At 43.5% G+C, this 20,000-nt stretch overlaps 1 protein-coding gene across 8 annotated transcripts in view; it reads left to right on the forward strand.

Annotated features, from left to right (window-relative positions):
• tnikb (TRAF2 and NCK interacting kinase b) overlaps positions 1 to 20,000 on the forward strand; it is a 53,237-nt gene that overhangs the window by 11,962 nt on the left and 21,275 nt on the right. For all 8 annotated transcript variants that reach the window (XM_028958661.1, XM_028958619.1, XM_028958644.1 and 5 more), the window contains exons 2-12: positions 281 to 346; positions 9,261 to 9,317; positions 9,410 to 9,535; positions 11,425 to 11,535; positions 11,643 to 11,733; positions 12,139 to 12,269; positions 12,409 to 12,463; positions 13,298 to 13,376; positions 17,896 to 18,071; positions 18,163 to 18,229; positions 18,519 to 18,717. In XM_028958661.1, coding sequence (XP_028814494.1) covers positions 281 to 346; positions 9,261 to 9,317; positions 9,410 to 9,535; positions 11,425 to 11,535; positions 11,643 to 11,733; positions 12,139 to 12,269; positions 12,409 to 12,463; positions 13,298 to 13,376; positions 17,896 to 18,071; positions 18,163 to 18,229; positions 18,519 to 18,717 — 1,158 coding nt within the window. The remainder of the gene's footprint in view (positions 1 to 280; positions 347 to 9,260; positions 9,318 to 9,409; positions 9,536 to 11,424; positions 11,536 to 11,642; positions 11,734 to 12,138; positions 12,270 to 12,408; positions 12,464 to 13,297; positions 13,377 to 17,895; positions 18,072 to 18,162; positions 18,230 to 18,518; positions 18,718 to 20,000) is intronic.

A 20,000-nucleotide genomic window follows, 5' to 3' on the forward strand; every position in this document is an offset into this window, starting at 1 on the left:
GCTGCCCACTGCTCACATTTCGTTGTGTGCGTTGTTAAGTGTTTCACAATGAGAAAAGCAATCACTTTCATTTAACAAATAAAGCAAATATTATCAAATATTATCCTGGATTCATAATTGTAATTCTTGGGTTACTTAGAACAGTCAGAACAGTGTGGTTTTTCTTTAGTCTCTGTTAATGCCTTTTACGCCTTTATGTTAGAGTGTCAGCTTGTGTGGTTTACTGCATCATTAGAAGAGCTTTAAAGCCTGATTCCTCTTTTTTTTTTTTTTCTTTCAGGACCCTGCGGGTATATTTGAACTGGTGGAACTGGTGGGAAATGGGACCTATGGGCAAGTCTATAAGGTAAGACATATAATATATCCTTGTTTCCCACAGTCAGTCTAGTCACTCTGTGCTTAGGTCTAGAATGAGCTGGTTAAAACGGCTGCTTTATGCCTCGGTTATGGTTATTGCGAAACATTAGGGGTTCTTTGAGAGGTCAGTAACAACCTTCCTCTGATTGCAATTTTTCGTTGGATTTCACAGATGTGCATGTACCTGTCTGCGGCACCGCCAGTCTCTTGGTGTTTGAATGTTTGTGATGCCGCTGCATGTTAGGACTGATGTGTTGTTTAAACCTCCAGACACGTGTTTTGCTCCTCTAAACAGATTTTTACCGGCCTGTGAGAGGCTGCGCTGTTTGTGAGCAGCTCACCGGTTGCCCGTTTGAGATATTTGGCTGTTTGATATTGAAATACTATGAATGTCAAGCACTTGTTTTGCAAGTTAAACCCCCCCCAACCCCCCACCCCCCCCATGCAGGATGCTGACACTGCTCTGTTTTGTTTCTTAGCCTATATTGCATCGACTCGCTCAAACTTTTTATTCCCTCGAGCACGAGTGCTGCTCAGCGTGGTGGCATCAGGCATGCATTTATTATCACTTGCGTACGCCATGATGGTACAGTACTGCTGCAGAACCTCCTACAGTACTGGATCTGTGTGTGTGGAGAACAAAGATCTCTGCACTGTCCAGTACCTCCAAACATGGACAGATGCTCTATACTACACTTGGGACTTTTCCACCTCTACAACTGTAGGACTTTTTTTCTCTTATTGAACAAACCATCACAAACCCTGCGCAGACACCATTTGCAGGCTCACTTTACCCTTCTTTTTTCTCTCTCTCTCCTAGAGTTTTTTCTTCTATGGAGTTTTTCCTCATGTGCAGAAGGGTGTGGGGGGTGTCAACTGTAGGGTCTGTCAAAGGCCATTGAGACATACTGTATGTGATTTTGGACTATTTAAGAAATAAATATTGTTGTATCATTCATGTTGTGGGCTCTTGGTTTACATACTGTCAAAGTTTCACCTAGCGAGTGCAAATAGACCATTTTGATTCTGGAAAGTTTAAAAGTGAGGAGAGGGAGCAGGGGGTGGCACCCATTTACTGTCACATCTGTCGCTCGGTTGACACAGCAGCCAAGAAAGTGTCGTGTGGTTTTAAGAGCCTATTTCAGATGACATTGACCCAGTTCTGTGACAGTGACACCTCAGCGAGAAGCGGCTCCCTCCAATCACTGGTGGGACTCCACAGGAAACTGCAAGGGTGCAGGGGATCAGGCGCTCAGTTGCACCAAATCCTGGTGTACATGGCTGTGGGTGCAAACTGGCCTGACCTTTCCACCCCTCTGTCCGGCAGCTGTCAGTATTTAGCGACCTTGTTCACGGCCTCTGGCGACTGTGCAAATGCGCATGAGTGACATCATTTGAATGGGGTAAACAAAAAAAAAAAAAAATATATAGTTTTTTTTTTTTTTTTTTTTTTGCCATTCTGATTTGGCGGTTGGTCAGCTTCCAAAAAAACATTGACAGTGGGGCGCTATGTGTACTAGTGTTGGTTAAGGGGTATATTGATGGAATGCTTGGAAGACGGGTCCACAAACATTAGCACCCATATTGGTCAATCGTGGACCTGATTGAACTTAAAAGAAGATTTAATGGTATTACCTGCAATTGAAGGATTCACAAAATTCAAATGTACTCCTGAAAGTGTTCTTCAGGGTACATCTGGTGTCATCTTATATTTGTGGTCTATACTGGTAGAAGGCACCAAGTATTGGTAGTAGCCTAGTGTAGTAGGGTGGTGGTAGCCTAGTGGGTAACACACTCGCCTATGAACCAGAAGACCCGGGTTCGAATCCCGCTTACTACCATTGTGTCCCTGAGCAAGACACTTAACCCTAAGTTGCTCCAGGGAGACTGTCCCTGTAACTACTGATTGTAAGTCGCTCTGGATAAGGGCGTCTGATAAATGCTGTAAATGTAAATGTAAGTATTTTGAAAGATATTAATTTTCTGTTTTCAGTACTGTACACTATGGAAATTAAATAGGCTTTGCCCCAGTTTTTTCAATTTACATAAAAAAAAATGCAAAGAAACGTGTATGCTGTAAATCATCTGGTTTGTGTTTGTTCTTATAGTACTCCAAGAAATTAACAGAACAATAATTGGACAGTCGGGTTTTGCCGGATGTCATTATAGCTGTCAGAGAAAATCGACCGCTATTAACGGTTGGAGTGATATGGTGGCTGAACTGAATAGGATAGGAACCGAATAGGATTTTAACGGAGGGGCGTTGCAGGTCAGCGTATGATCTGTAGATACATTTTTACAAGTGGAGGAGAGGCAGAGGGGAGGGAAGCAAGATGGAGCTGTTGAATGCGAGACGGCGAGGCATAAGAATCAATACCAGCCCATGCAGGACGTCGCACTTGCCATATTATAACCCCGGTACAACAGTCCCGACAACCCAAATAAACCATCATCTTCTGTAAGGTCACTGCCGGACGAGACGCTCATCTTGTATTCGCACATCCTGCTCCTTCCAGTACGTTTAGCGCGTTGTGTGGGCTTACCAGTCCAAATACATAGAGACGCAGGGGAAGATGTGCTCCTTTTTATTTTTGTGTGTGGGAGTCACTCACTCGGCGATGGTGTGAACTGGAGCCTTAAGATGTGTTTAGTGCTCGATTTCATACAGGAATGTTGGCGATGCTCGAGCGCAGGTGGAGATCTGTGCAGCTTTGAATCCCTGCCTAGTTGAAATGGATCTGCTCTGTGAACGATGAATAAGGGAGCCTGCAAAAATGTGAACGGCGCTCTGGAGGAATTTTAATTAGCCCCCTTTTTTTTCCTAAATTCTTTTTCCTGTTGAGCATTCATTCAGAGGTGCACTGTGGAGGGTTTGCTGGAAGGAAAGTGCTGAAGGAAGCTGTAATTGAACAGTGAGGGTTCGAATCGCGACGACTTTTAACACACAATAATCAAATCCTGTTCCTCATATTTCATCCTGTTTTCAGTTAACAGGCTGTATGTATGTTTCTGCCAGCATTTTGATGGCAGTGTGACAATATAGGGGTGGGGGGGTTCATGCGCTTCCTTGGTTAATAACAAAATCAGTCACACACTGCGGCTTTACAGGACTGGCTTTTTAAAGGGGATGGGTTCTCCCACCTGACCCAGCTTTGCTCTGCTCTTGCGTAACGGACGGGCTCACAGCACTCCAGGCCCCTGGTGGAGTCAGCATCACAACTGGGTTAATCTGGCACGTAGAAACTCTCACAACAGCAACGCATTTATGTTACATTCCTAACTAAACCCAGCCTAGACTAAGGGATCCAGACCAATAGAGGTACAGGGAAATGTATGAATCATTGGGGGGGGGGGTAATATGGTCCTTTCATGAACTTAAAAAAATATAATAATATTTTGTACCCTTGCTTTGTTAATTGGCAATTCTGCCATAATTAAGAGCTAAAAGTGGGCGGGGTTTTGTGTGGGGGTAGGGAAGGGCAATCGAGCTTTGTTACATTTACATTTACGGCATTTGGCAGACGCCCTTATCCAGAGCGACTTACAACGTGCTTTCAAGTTACCATCGATGAAGAGATCAATTCCGGTTCACTAGGACCCCAACTATGAATACATCTATTTAATTCACTCTGTTGTAGATTCTGTACACAAAGTTTGACAAGAAAATTACAATTTAATCTAAATATTCTTTAAAGAGGAAGGTCTTGAGCTGCCGTGTGAAGGTGCTCAGTGACTGAGCTGTTCTGACCTCGAGGGGAAGTTCATTCCACCACCGAGGGGCCAAGACGGAGAAGAGTCTAGATTAATGTTTTCCTTTTACCTTCAGAGATGGAGGGACCAGGCGAGCAGTACTGGAGGCTCGGAGTATACGAGGTGCAGTGCGAGGTGTAATGAGGGCTGTGAGGTAGGATGGTGCTGCTCCATGTTTGGCTTTGTAGGCCAGCATCAGTATTTTGAACCTGATGCGTGCAGCTACTGGGAGCCAGTGAAGGGAACGTAGCAGAGGGGTGGTATGGGAGAATTTGGGAAGGTTGAAGATCAGTCGTGCTGCTGCATTTTGTATGAGTTGTAGAGGTCGGATGGTACATAGAGGTAGACCAGCTAGAAGGGAGTTGCAGTAGTCCAGTCGTGAGATTACTAAGGACTGAACCAGTAGTTGGGTGGCCTGGGTTGACAGGTAAGGGCGGATTCGTACGTCACTCGTTCATTTTGATAAATTACTGCCAATACTACAACGAAGCGGTATGAACGTATCGGGACTTGATGCAGAGTTCAAACACACAGACACAGACAGTTTATCCTGTTTCACCCAGCTGCCATGGAGACAGCGCACCGCACTCATTAGCTGCGGTGCCGTTGTCTTGTCAGCAGTCAGACCTTTCCTGTTGCTCTGCCGTGTCCCTAGAGCCCCCCCCCCGGTCACGTGACACGGAGCTGGGTAGAGTAGCGGGCGTGCCACCGAGGAGGAAGCCTCCCTGCCTGCTAAGCTGGGCCGAATGTGGCCAGCGGTAGTAGGCCAGTGGGAGGAGGGGAGGGTTCGGTTTGTGCACGCTGGGTCCCGTGCGGCTCTTCCTCTTATGGAATGCCATCTTGGGCGGTTGGGAGCTCCATTAAAAACGGTGTCCCTGTGTGCAGGCGGAGAAGTGGATTCTGGGTCAGGGCGTGCTGCAGCGAGGCCGCATGTCTCCACGGTCACATGTAGTTTGAAAGTGAACAGCTGGGAGAGAGAGAGCGAGAAGAAGATCTAAGGAAGGGATGCGAGTGAAATTAGAAATAAAAGGTGAAAAGGGGAGTGGCATGGAACTGGTGGAAACAATACATTTTTTTTAGTTCCTTACCTTTGAAATAAAAAGTGATGTTTTTCAGACTATGATTTTGGTTTGTGATAGCTGCTGTAAATGTTCATGTTGCACTCGGTGCAAGGAAGCTACTCGCGTTTCCTCCACATCAGACCTAATTCAGCCCAAAGCTTTTATATTAAACCAGCAATAAACACACAGGGGTTCCCTCGATGATAAGACACTTTCTGAACACTTCACATTTTTATATGCGGCGTCTCATGGGCCCTATTTTATGATTTAAAATCCCAGCTCAGCGTGTGTGTGTGTGTGTGTGTATATAATATGTATGTGTGGTGTATATGGGGCATATGTAAATTAGGACAACATAAAATAGAATGTTGTGAACATTCTCCCGAGTCTGCAGAGTAGGTAAATCTACTGTTTATAATGCATTCTGGTGATCAAGTTAATCTATAGACAGAGCGTCTACCTTTATAGCAGGTCTACTCCAAAGCCCACATAGATCCACACCAAAGCACGGATAGATTACTAGATAATGCACCGTTAAATAACAGTGACTGTAGTCACACCATTGGCATCAGGTCGGGTTTCCGTTGGCCCACCAAACTGTGTGTATTGTGTGCAGGTCTGAATGTTTGTTCACCCTGTAGTGGACTGGCATCCTATTCAGTGCCTGTATGGAGTTCCTATGCTGCTGATGAAGGCTCAATCAAATACGGTCGTTAACTGGATTAGCATATCAAATAAAAAAAGACAATTGATGGTAATGTGCTCTAAAGGTGTTGAAGGGGATGTCTGTGCAAGGGTATGATATGCTGGTAAAATGCTTCTCTTAAGCAAAGAGGTGGCCATCATTGCTCATTTTAAAGATGCTTTAACCTGTGCTTTCATTTTTACCTGATTGGTCGCTGCACTAAATGTCTGCATAACACACCATAACGGATATTTGTTGATGCGTTTAGAGAACTTTTGACAGACCTATAATCATTTGGGTAATTTAGTCTACATCCCATGTAATTAGATATATTATGGTGTGAAATCGATCTGCCGAAGCAGAAGAATAGGTCACCTTGTGGAGAAAGCAGGGTACGAATGTAAGCTTGGTCCCATAGAATCCACTAATACTTACATGTGCAGAAATATTCTCACTAACCATGCGTTGAATTATTGTCTGTGGTTATATATTATCGCAACCATCCCAGATTCTCCACAAGTGTGGTCTGTGGGGATGAAAAGTTGAAGGTCATTTGTCATGTTATAAGAACAAGGTGTTCAGGAGTCTCCCCAAAACACGAGCATCTCACAGTCTGACCCTACTTATGGTTTAACTGGCGCAGCCCTCTTATCATGAATGTTCCTACAACATTCAGTATGTGCAGTTAAAAAGTGATACGGTGCATGCTGGTCCGGGCGGATTTCTGTACTCGTTGTGTCGTGGTGGCTTGCAGTGTTTAGTATGTATGTATGCATGGATTAACTGCTGGAAGTGCCACAGTGTGGCTGAAGGGGTATCAGGAGGTCACATATCTCTGCAGCCAGTACAGCCTGTCTGACCGACAGTGTGAAAATCAAGAATCTGTCCTCAGCCACCCGCCTCTGGAACCTGCCAGGCTTGTTGCTAGGCTACCGAGAAGGAAGTGGTGTGTGTGTGTGTGTGTGTGTGTGTCTGCGTCTGCATCTTTTTCTTTTGAGTGTTGAGGCTCCACCATGAGTGAGACCTAAAATTCTGACCCTGGCCAATTAAAGAAAAACAGAGATGGTTGTATCATTTGCTTTTGATTTGCTTGGATGTAAATCTGGGGTTGTGGACACGTGACACTCTCACCCCTGACACACAGCAGCGCTGCCCTGGCCAGACGCCGCTCTGCCGCCGCCGCCGCTTCCAGGAGGCTGGCTGCGTTTCACACAGGCACAATGATGAAACTGCACAGCAATTCCCTCTGACAGCGGTGGATGAGCGGAGTAATCTGTAGAAAAGACAAAAGAGCCACACACACACGCACACAGTCATTGTGGCCATTTCCCAACACTTACAGCACTGCGGTGGATGCTGGCAATCACGTGGCATCAGACCTCTGTCACATTATGAGAGACAGAAAGTGTGACGCTCAAAAGCACCAGCGGCCTTTTTTTTTTTTTTTTTTTTTTTTGGACAGACATGGTACAGCCGAAGGATAAGTTTCTATCTAGTGATGGCGCTCATGGCCAGTTTTCCTTATGTAATAACATCACTGGGAGGAAAGCCTGGTGGGCAAGTTGGGTCAGGGTAATTTGTGAAAACTGATGCTTAATCGCCTAAATGATTTCATTTATTATAAAACATTCATAGTTCCCAAATGGCATTTATTAAAACTTAAAGTAACCTGTGTTGTATATGTATGTTTGCATCATTTCCTGAAATAGTACTCGAATAGACTCACGCTTCCCTATGACCCTGACCTGGCTAAATTAATCACAAGGTGTATGGATGGCTCATTTGTTACCTAATTATTGCTCTTGTGAAATGAGGTCTGTAGCTATAGTCAGTATTTATAACTAACTTCTGCAGATGAGTTTCCTAGAGGAGATCATGATATGGTTGCTGTGAAGGACACCATCTCACAGCAGACCCCACCACACAGTTGACCTTCAACAAATTCAAAAATATGAGTTGATGCTTGTTGGAAAGGTAAGCAGAGCCGTGTCTTGATTTTTAAGCCTGTTCCAGTTGACATTGTGAGGATGGAGTGAAGCCGGGGGTGATGGGTTATGTAAAATTCTCTTGGTCCTTGCATCCAGTGGTCGAGAGGCAAGGTGTCTCTTTAGCTCCAGCTTAGCTATATCTTTGGTATTCTCTTGATTCCAGTTCGGTTCTGTTTTGTGCCAGAAAAGATGGCATTAGATGCCTTTATTCTATAAATTCTATAAATTTTATTCAGTTAATGGCTAGTTAAAAATAAGTTATATCGCAAAAAAGTAGAATGAATACACACATTAACGTACACGTATGTATATAAATACACAGAATACAGACACACACATAAAAAAAAGGTCCCGTACTGAATACAAAATATTAAGAATATAAATACTAAAACACCAGATTTGTGCGCTTGAGGGGATGCGGAGGTGAAAGAGCTGAATCACAAATGTTCAGTTAACACAGTACATAATTCCTTCAGGCAATATTCACTGAATATTATTGCACACAACCAAAGATAAATACAATTGTTTAGGGACACATAGAAATGCTGTTGTGTCCGATGGAAAAACAATAGTTTTGTCCTAATAACATCAAATTGATTAAAAATTGATTAACTGGAATATCTGCATTAATATTTGTTCACTAACGCAAGTCTGTTCATTGATCATTCGAATGAGAGCAACAAACTGTGCACAAAGTCTGATAATGCTGTAATTTCTGCCAATAGAGTATCTTTTGACATGTTTGTTTTCGAAAAAAATAAAAATCATAATTTTGAGGGTTGTCAATGACTTTCGTAATCATTTAGTAATATTTTCTTTTCCTGAATGGTAGAGTGTGTTTCCACGTTTGTGCCGCCATATGCCCGCTCTTCCTGCAATTCTCAGTTCGCTAGCTAATAAGGGCTAATAAAAGCCGATGCCCGCTCTGCAGGATAAGTCCTTCCTTGTGCTGTTGCTGATCGTTTAAGTGAAACGTGACCATGGCGAATGGTCACTGTAGTCGCTGTGTCGAGAGTGATGGTTTGTCCTGGTGCCCGAGCTCTAGATTGAGAGCATAATAAGAAAACACTCTGCCTGGGGCCGAATGTACCATTTCCACATTCTGCTCGGCCATCCCAGAATACCACTGGATTGCATAATGATTTTGCTAATCTACACAGCATTGTCGTGTGGTGACAGGGTGGTCACCAAAAAGAGGGGGTGGGTTGGCTATCAGCATAACGGTCCAAGCTCGGTATTTGGATGTATTTCAATCATCGGAAGTGTAAAAATGGAATTACTCAATCATTTGCCAAAAAGCTGTCTCTCGCACATGCACTTGCATATAAAGAAACACACAGTCTAAGCTGTAGTGTTTTTGAAGTTCTTGCTGGTGTGTGAGTTTGAACTAAAATGCCCCTCCGCTCTCCCCACCTCTAGGGCCGCCATGTCAAGACGGGCCAGCTCGCTGCTATCAAGGTCATGGATGTCACTGGAGTAAGTCAAAATAAGATTTCTTGCTTTTCTCCTTTTACTTCATACTTTCTGGCTCCTCTTTTTTTTCATCTTTATCACCCTTTCCTTGTCAGGATGAGGAGGAGGAAATCAAGGCGGAGATCAACATGCTGAAGAAGTACAGCCATCACCGCAACATCGCCACCTATTATGGGGCCTTTGTCAAGAAGAATGCGCCGGGAATAGATGATCAGCTCTGGGTGAGAAAATGCTCTGATGCTCTGAGTACACTGTTAACTGTCGAATGAGCTGGCAAGATGTGCACATGTCTCTCAACTGCAGCTGTTGGCATGTTTACACTGTATTTTAACAGGATCAGTTGAGGTAAAGATGTTTGGTTGTATATGAGCTACCAGTTGGAGACTATGGAGACTATGAGGGAGATGAATGACTCCTTTGAACACTGTTGTTCGCATCACATCCAGTTTCATGAGATGATCGGTAACCTGAGTGGTTTGGAGGAAAGGCAGCAGCAAGTTATCAACACAGGACTGTTGGAAATCCACCCCCATACTCTGATTTAAAGTGGTTTAAAAATGCCAAGGGTGTGAAAAAAAATGAAATGCTTTGGTTTTGTTTTTAATGTTCTGTTTACTGTATAAGCATAACCTCACATGTGATAGGGTGGTAGCAACCTTGCCCTTGAACTAAATGAACTCCTCTAGTTAGGATTGCAGGTTCAATCCAGCTACTTTGTCCAATCGTTCAAGTGTTACATGTAGCACCAGGTTCTTGGAGAACTGCTATTTCGTTTCACTATGTACTGTCTACCATGTATATAGCTGAAGTGACCATAAATCTCAACTTCAACTACTACCGTTGTGTCCCTTAGCAAGACACTTAATCTTGAGTTGCCCTGAAATCAATGGTCATATTTGACTGTAATTCAATGGAAAACACCATTTTAAAACAAACATTATCAAAATGTTTGATTTCCTTTGCTCTACACAAGGTATCTTCTTGACCCCTATAACTGTGAACACTACACTGAGGTATGAGCTGGGGAATATTCATTTGTATGAGGGGGGGTTGTTTTGTTCAATTTGGTAGGAACAACTTACAGTGCAAGGTGCGAATCAGAATGAACAGTGTATCAGTTTGAGGTCAAATTTCTCTGTGACACTTCCCAGCTCTGTACTGTCACTGCAATCATTCGGTGTTCCCTTTTATATGTATGCTGGTGCAGGTATAGATGTATTGTGTTGGTGTTTACACAGCCTTTATTTATTTATCCTGAAATGAAGTATCTTCAGAAATGTCTGAATAAAATCGATTACTGAAACTTGAACTGAAACTGAAATAACATACTATTTCAAGGAAAGGCATAGACCACACTGATTTCTACACTTGTCGGGCATTTATGGATGCCCAACAAGTGTCGAGGCATGAACTCTGTAATACCTTTATAAGTGCCTTGTGGTATCCGACACCAAGATGTTAAAAGCACATCTTTTAAGTCCTTTGAGTTGTGGATTTTTTTTATTTATTTTTATCTCCCATCACATCCCACAAATTTAGGAATTTGGAGCCCAAGTCAGCATGAGACCAACCCGCCTTCTACCAAGAGTTCCCAGTTCTGACACAGTTGCTCCTGTTGTTGCATCTATCAATAGTGCTGTGCCTGGTTTGTGTCAAAAGGGCTGAATTTTCAAAGAGGCGCAATGTTCTACACTCATTAAACATTACTCAGTACATTTATTATTTACAAAGTTCTTTTGTAACGTTGTTGAAGCCACGCTGTCTTTGTTATTGACTACATCTGTCATATTCCACAGCCTGCGAGCCTCTTCACCGGTGCTGCTGATCATATCGACTAATGCAGGCCCGTTTCCATGCCCTCTGCGCTTTAAGCAACGAACATTTGCGATAAGAGCCTAATCAACCTTTATTGTGTTCAGTGTCGGGCCCTTTTTTGCGAGCTGCATAGTTGTCTTGCTTAGGCCCAGGCTCTGGAGTCCGGCACAGTTGTACTCTCATGGTGTTAGCACAGCTGCAGGAATTAAAACGACTGCGGTCATTAGCGCAAATCTGCTCACATGCCAGTAATTGATTAACACTGTAATGTGGGGGGTTGTCTGTCTCCCTGTAGCTGGTGATGGAGTTCTGTGGAGCAGGCTCAGTGACCGACCTAATTAAGAACACCAAGGGGAACTCCCTGAAGGAAGAGTGGACCGCCTACATCTGCAGGGAGATCCTGAGGGTGAGTGCAATGCTTTCGGATGCAAAGGACAACTTGACAGAGGTGTTTTTTTTTTTTTTTTTTTTTTTTTTTTTTTAAATCACGCTTTTTTTTTTTTGTGTGTTTAGGGTCTCACTCATCTCCACCAGCATAAAGTCATCCATCGAGACATCAAAGGCCAAAACGTGCTACTCACAGAGAATGCTGAGGTCAAACTAGGTAAGGAGTAGCTATTAGGGTTCATCATTAATTATATCTGGTCACTATTAGAAATGGTCACCATTAGAGAAGTCCTCAGCGTTTGGTAAAGGAGAATGCGATAGATTATCAGTTGATTGGGACAGTGGTAAATTGACGCTCTGTTGCTCCAAGCAGTTGCTCCAAGCAGACTGAACCTGTGATTAGTGATTGGAAGCAAGAGCGTGTTGAGACGTGCTGACACTCTGGGACAGAGAGCCGATTTCATTCTGCCGTTCAGGTTTTATAAGACGGTGCAGGTTGTCGCTGACAGTGACTGGAAACTAGTGGCAGGAAGGCAGATGGTGGTTTGTACTTTCCTCTAGTTACCGTACACAGTAGGCCCATGTCCCCTTGTCTGATGTGTGGTCACTCTTCACCTTGCAGTGGACTTTGGTGTGAGTGCGCAGTTGGATCGCACCGTGGGCAGGAGGAACACGTTTATTGGCACGCCATACTGGATGGCCCCGGAGGTCATTGCCTGTGATGAGAATCCCGATGCCACATACGACTTCAAGGTGCCTATTGTTTAATGGTGATAAAGGGTATTGGATAAGTGTATGTCATGCTTTTACAGAGGTCTTCATCTCACTGGGGGTTTCACTCCAGAAAAATTTGAAGTCCTTTCCTCTGACTTGTGTTCTCTTCCATTGATAGAGTGATCTGTGGTCCCTGGGCATCACAGCCATTGAGATGGCAGAAGGAGCTCCACGTAAGCAAGGAACACTATATTGAATGACCGTACAATACAGGATATAGTTCTATGGGCTTTGACCTTATGGCTATGTATTTTTACATTATCATGGGAAAAATGTAATTTTCCACATCATATTGGAATGCATACGTGTTAGTAATATAACACAATGCATTGACAACATGATGGTGTAAGATAAATAATCATGAAGCCAAGTTAACATAAATCGGGGCAGTGGTGGCCTACCGGATAAGGAAACTGACCCGTAATCAGAAGGTTGCCGGTTCGAATCCTGAACTGCCAAGGTGCCACTAAGGTGCCACTGAGTAAAGTACTGTCCCCACACACTGCTCCCCGGGCGCCTGTCATGGCTGCCTACTGCTCACCAAGGGTGATGGGTGAAAAGCAGAGGACATATCTCGATGTGTGCAGTGTGTACTGTAATGAGTGTTTCACACATCATTTTCCACTTCCTGTAAAGTACAGAACATAGTGCAGCATGTCATACAGCAGTACAAAGCAGGTTATTTGTACATGAAAGTCAAGACCTTGTTGGTAAAAACATTGAAAAATAAGACAATTCAGAAGAAAATGTTTCGTTTTTTTTATATTGTATTTATACTGTTTTATGTTATTTATACTGTAGATCAAGATATAAGATCAAGTTTAGGAGTCCTGTATTTAGATTTTTAATTTATAGACTGAGGGTTATGCCCATTGTGCTTGGGCATAATTTCACTATGTCAAATGCCCTATCAAAACAAATTCTTTGCGTACTTTTTGTACTTAGTGAAAGCACAAAGCTGTTAATATAAAAAATATTTTTTAAAACATTTTCTCCATGCCTCCCAGCTCTTTGTGACATGCACCCTATGAGGGCACTGTTTCTGATCCCCCGGAACCCAGCACCCAGGCTCAAGTCCAAGAAGTGGTGAGTAAGGCTTGTACTTACTCCCAGACGCCAATATTCCCTTCTAGCCAAACACAGGAAGTGCTATGGGAACAATCTAATCTCTCTCTGAGGGGGTGTGAGGAGGTTGCACTGCCACTTCAGTCTCGCGCTTTAGTCATCGGTGTACAGGAAGAGCGGCAGACGGGATTGTGGCTCCTGGTCAAGTTATGATCACTGACCTTTCAGGTGGCACTCGTGCAGCAGCACATCAGCAGCTGTGAGAATTTCTGACCCCTGACCTCAGAAAGCTAATCTGATCATTTGGTCTTTTCACCTTCTTTTGGTTTGTCTTGTGTCCTCAATTTATTATTTACTGTTTGTGACAGGAGCTGTTCACACAAATTCATTAGTGTCAAATACGGATAAGTGAATTTATCCTATCACATCAGTTCTCAGTACCAGCTCCAAAAATATTTGTCTCTCCTGGTTTGATCATTATGACTGACATGTTTACACAGGAAGCAATTTTGTTGCTAATATGAATATTATTTATGACAGTCATCCACTTTCAATATTACAGTTAAACACATCAAGTGATGATATTAACTATATTACATTGGAGATAATATAATAACTACATTGCTTAGAAATGCACAGCAGCTTTGAATAAACAATATTGTGTACACTAGTGGGAGCCTGATTACCACAGTTAGAGAACCAAGGTTTTGTTGTACCTAATTTGTGTACCTCTGGAGCTTCAGGCGTTGTTCATATTTTAATTACTGTAATTAATTAAGTATTGTAGATTTCAACATGCACAAGGTTAGAGCCTGTGTGACCTGCTCTTGTGCGTTCAGTGCCTGTGGTTACATCTCAGTTTTGGGACTGGATTCATTTGAAGACCATATGTGATATAAGTGGCCTGACCAGGCTATCCCACTTCAAATTGGAATGTGCTCTTGTAAAAAGAGACACTGTATTGTGACACAAAAATCACATCTGGCGTGGAGGTTTTATAGATCTTGTCCTCAGAAGGATCCAGCTTATGTACTGGGTGACCGATCTCTCCTATCACCTACACTGGTGCTGGGGGTTTGTGCCAGTTCTGATGCTCAGCCGGTGCAGAACTGGGAACCAACCCAGAACGAGTCTAAGCTGCATGATAATACACCACAGGTCAGGCCCACAAAGATCACACCCTTATTTTGCCATTTGCTGCTCTTTCTTCTTTCTCAGTGCACTTTCAAATGTCTGTGGACGTCCATATAGCTAAAAGAGCTTCAATTTCTTCAGCACTCGACATTACTGAAATTTGTCTTCTCCTTTTGTACAATATCAGACGAATCCGCCCTTATCTGTCAACACAGGCCACCCAGATACTGGTTCAGTCCTTAGTAATCTCACGACTGAATTACTGTAACTCCCTTCTAGCTTGTCTACCTCTAAGTAACATCCGACCTTTACAACTCATACAAAATACAGCAGCACGACTGATCTTCAACCTTCCCAAATTCTCCCACACCACCCCTCTGCTACGCTCCCTCCACTGGCTCCCGGTAGCTGCACGCATCAGGTTCAAAATACTGATGCTGGCCTACAAAGCCAAACATGGAGTAGCACCATCCTACCTCACACCCCTTATTATACTCCAAGCCTCCAGTACTGCTCGCCTGGTCCCCCCATCTCTGAAGGTAAAAGGAAGACAGGGAGTGCAGAATTATTAGGCAAATGAGTATTTTGTCCACATCATCCTCTTCATGCATGTTGTCTTAGTCCAAGCTGTATAGGCTCGAAAGCCTACTACCAATTAAGCTTATTAGGTGATGTGAATCTCTGTAATGAGAAGGGGTGTGGTCTAATGACATCAACACCCTATATCAGGTGTGCATAATTATTAGGCAACTTCCTTTCCTTTGGCAAAATGGGTCAAAAGAAGGACTTGACAGGCTCAGAAAAGTCAAAAATAGTGAGATATCTTGCAGAGGGATGCAGCACTCTTAAAATTGCAAAGCTTCTGAAGCGTGATCATCAAACAATCAAGCGTTTCATTCAAAATAGTCAACAGGGTCGCAAGAAGCGTGTGGAAAAACCAAGGCGCAAAATAACTGCCCATGAACTGAGAAAAGTCAAGCGTGCAGCTGCCAAGATGCCACTTGCCACCAGTTTGGCCATATTTCAGAGCTGCAACATCACTGGAGTGCCCAAAAGCACAAGGTGTGCAATACTCAGAGACATGGCCAAGGTAAGAAAGGCTGAAAGACGACCACCACTGAACAAGACACACAAGCTGAAACGTCAAGACTGGGCCAAGAAATATCTCAAGACTGATTTTTCTGGTTTTATGGACAGATGAAATGAGAGTGAGTCTTGATGGGTCAGATGGATGGGCCCGTGGCTGGATTGGTAAAGGGCAGAGAGCTTCAGTCTGACTCAGATGGCAGCAAGGTGGAGGTGGACTACTGGTTTGGGCTGGTATCATCAAAGATGAGCTTGTGGGGCCTTTTCGGGTTGAGGATGGAGTCAAGCTCAACTCCGTCCTACTGCCAGTTTCTAGAAGACACCTTCTTCAAGCAGTGGTACAGGAAGAAGTCTGCATCCTTCAAGAAAAACATGATTTTCATGCAGGACAATGCTCCATCACACGCGTCCAAGTACTCCACAGCGTGGCTGGCAAGAAAGGGTATAAAAGAAGAAAAACTAATGACATGGCCTTCTTGTTCACCTGATCTGAACCCCATTGAGAACCTGTGGTCCATCATCAAATGTGAGATTTACAAGGAGGGAAAACAGTACACCTCTCTGAACAGTGTCTGGGAGGCTGTGGTTGCTGCTGCACGCAATGTTGCTGGTGAGCAGATCAAAACACTGACAGAATCCATGGATGGCAGGCTTTTGAGTGTCCTTGCAAAGAAAGGTGTCTATATTGGTCGCTGATTTGTTTTTGTTTTGTTTTTGAATGTCAGAAATGTATATTTGTGAATGTTTAGATGTTTTATTGGTTTCACTGGTAAAAATAAATGATTGAAATGGGTATATATTTGTTTTTTGTTAAGTTGCCTAATAATTATGCACAGTAATAGTCACCTGCACACACAGATATCCCCCTAAAATAGCTAAAAATAAAAACAAACTAAAAACTACTTCCAAAAACATTCAGCTTTGATATTAATGCGTTCTTGGGGTTCATTGAGAACATGGTTGTTGTTCAATAATAAAATTATTCCTGAAAAATACAACTTGCCTAATAATTCTGCACTCCCTGTAGACTCTTTTCCGTCTTGGCCCCTCTGTGGTGGAATGAACTTCCCCTTGAGGTCAGAACAGCTCAGTCACTGTGCACTTTCTAATGGCAGCTCAAGACCTTCCTCTTTAGAGAATATTTAGATTAACTTGTAATGTGCTTAATGGGGCAGTGGTGGCCTAGCGGTTAAGGAACCGGCCCCGTAATCAGAAGGTTGCCGGTTCGAATCCCGATCCGCCAAGGTGCCACTGAGGTGCCACTGAGCAAAGCACCGTCCCCACACACTGCTCCCCAGGCGCCGGTCATGGCTGCCCACTGCTCACTCAGGGTGATGGGTTAAATGCAGAGGACAAATTTCACTGTGTGCACTGTGTGCTGTGCTGCTGTGTATCACATGTGACAATCACTTCACTTTATTATTATTATTTATAATGTCAAACTTGTGTCCAGAATCTACAATGAGTGAATAAAAAGATTGTATTCATAGTCGAGGGTCCTTATGAACCAGAATTGATCACTCCATCGATTGTAACTTGAAAGCAACTTGTAAGTCGCTCTGGATAAGGGCGTCTGTCAAATGCCTTAAATGTAAATTTAAATGTCTTTTTTTTTAGGGCACCGGCACCAATTTTTTTTTGAGGAAAAGCGCGGTACACGAATCGGAAGACTGTCTTCCAGTTGTCATTTAGTTTATGGTTGAAGAGCAGTGAAACATGAAAATGTAAAAAGGCATCTTGCAGGCATTTTTGGCAAAGCTGTCTGAACCTAATATGATATTGATACAACTGTAAAGGAGTAGACATTATATTTATTAGCTGATTAATGTATTCACTGCCGACAGAGAACAAGAGCATAACAGAGAAGTGGAGTTTAAATAAAGCAGCGTTTGCCGTTTGCCGTTTTCCTGTTGTCTGTTGTCGTGCTTCATGTGCAAAAAATGTATTGAAGAATGGAAATCTTTTTGTTCTGTGCCTAAGCCCTCTCTTAAAAATGTAGACAGTACAGATATTACCTGATAAAAATGTATTTACCAAAAGTAAAAAATTATCAAATAAACTATTGATATATGAAAAGTATTTGTGCTTCCAATATATTTGTATACTTCCCAACTCTATATAAACGTGTTTGTTATATATAACACACACACACACACACACACACACACACACACACACACACACACACACACACACACACACACACACACACACACATATATATATATATATATATATATATATATATATATATATATATATATTATATAAAAATGTCTTTGTTATATGCAACCGCATAGCCAGTGTCTTATTTTGTCAGGTCAAAGAAGTTCCAGTCCTTCATTGACAGCTGCCTGGTGAAGAACCACAACCAGCGTCCAAGCACAGAGCAGCTCCTCAAACACACGTTCATCAGAGACCTGCCCAACGAGCGGCAGGTCCGCATCCAGCTGAAAGACCACATCGATCGCACCAAGAAAAAGAGAGGAGAGCGGGGTGAGTGGGCAGTCAGGGGCGGGCTGCTGTCTGTCAGTCCCTGGATGTTCTGAGAGTGAGAGTGAGGAGATTTTTTAATTCTGCTCGACAGATGAAACTGAGTATGAATACAGCGGAAGTGAGGAGGAGGAGGAAGAGCGAGACATGGGTGAGCCCAGGTAAGATGGTCCTTCAGAGTTTCAATTCTGTCTTCTATGATTTGACAATAATCAGAGAATTGAAAAAAAATCTGTCCAGGCATTGTATTTAGTTCTCTCAGGTGGCCCCATAGGCTTTACCCCTGACTCACAGGTAGAGGAATGCAGGAAAGTCAGCACCTTTAAGTCTGTGAGCTGTAGAGAACTGCTCGGCAGCCAAATGTTTGAAATCTTTGTTTCTTTTAATGAGCTTATTACGTTGGGATGAAGATGATTAGGATGATTCCGATGTCTCTTTGTGTCCCGACAGCTCCATAATCAACATCCCTGGCGAGTCGACACTGAGGCGGGACTTCCTGCGCCTGCAGCTAGCCAACAAAGAGAGGTCAGAGGCACTACGCAGGCAGCAGCTGGAGCAGCAGCAGAATGAGGAGCACAAGCGCCAGCTGCTGGCCGAGCGGCAGAAGCGCATCGAGGAGCAGAAGGAGCAGAGGAGGCGGCTTGAAGAGGTGAGAGGTGAAGGCTCTGGTTGGAGGTGCACTGGACAGGATGCATACATTACGGTATTTTTTTTGGGGGGGGCATGGCACTGCCTCCGAGCAGCAGCAGCAGGAGATTGTGGGATGCGGATGAGTAGCTGTGCTGTGCGACAATAAACTGGTTCCATCCAGTTATGCTGTGTTGCAGCTTGACACAGCCGCTGTAAATCTCACGTTTACTACGTTTATGGCAGGTAGTGCGAGAAGGATTTTACATTGTTCCACTGTACCGGTTGTGCACTGGCTCGAGAAGAGTACACATCCTTATACTGTAGTTGCCTTGAAAAATGTCTTGATCCTTTATTAACAATTCACCCTCCTTCAGCATTCAAAACTATTCTAAATTTCACTTTTCTATAAACCTCTTTAGTTCACTGAAATATTTGTAGACTTCGGTTACCAGTGCACTGGTATTGGAGATGCATATATTAATGACAAAAATGACTGCTGAACTAAGGTATGTCCCATCTGGCAAATTCTAGCTGTCCGTCCAGGACAGATATCTTACATTTGCAACAATTAACACAAATTAATGGGAATTCTGCATGACAACACAATTTTGTCCAGTCATCACAACCCATCTGCAAATGTGACCAATGTGCTCCATCTCTCTTCAGCTTCACCAGATCCCCCCACAAAATCCAGAGATGTTCATCACCAAACTCACGTCCTTGTTTCTGAAGATATGTTGTGAAGATATGTTAATGTGGAAGATTTGCCACGTAATCATGCAACAAAACTGCAGCACATATCACAGAGGAGCCCAAATCAAGTTATGGTGGTCTGATGAGAGTGCTGCCATGTGCTGCTGCTGAGCTGTGTGATGTAGAGCTGGAGTGATGGGGGGACCCATGGGGATGAATCAGCCCCCCCCCCCAGCTCCAGCTGCCGGCATCTACTCCTCACCCATCGTCCCGCCTCCTCACTTCTAGTGTTAATCAGTGTCATGGGTACATATGGATCCAAATGATGAAATTAATTGGTACTTTGACATAAACATTGCCATGAGTTTCAGCAAACAGCACTGAATATATTGTGTAAAGGGGAGTTTAACGGTTTCACATTGAGCAAACTCTTAGCATCATTTAATTTACATTTACAGCATTTATCAGACGCCCTTATCCAGAGCGACTTGCAATCAGTAGTTACAGGGACAGTCCCCCCTGGAGCAACTAAGGGTTAAGTGTATTGCTCAGGGACACAATGGTAGTAAGTGGGGTTCGAACCTGGGTCTTCTGGTTCATAGGCGAGTG

Source organism: Denticeps clupeoides, chromosome 2 (assembly GCF_900700375.1).
Source record: "Denticeps clupeoides chromosome 2, fDenClu1.1, whole genome shotgun sequence".
In the NCBI taxonomy this organism is placed as follows: Eukaryota; Metazoa; Chordata; class Actinopteri; order Clupeiformes; family Denticipitidae; genus Denticeps; species Denticeps clupeoides.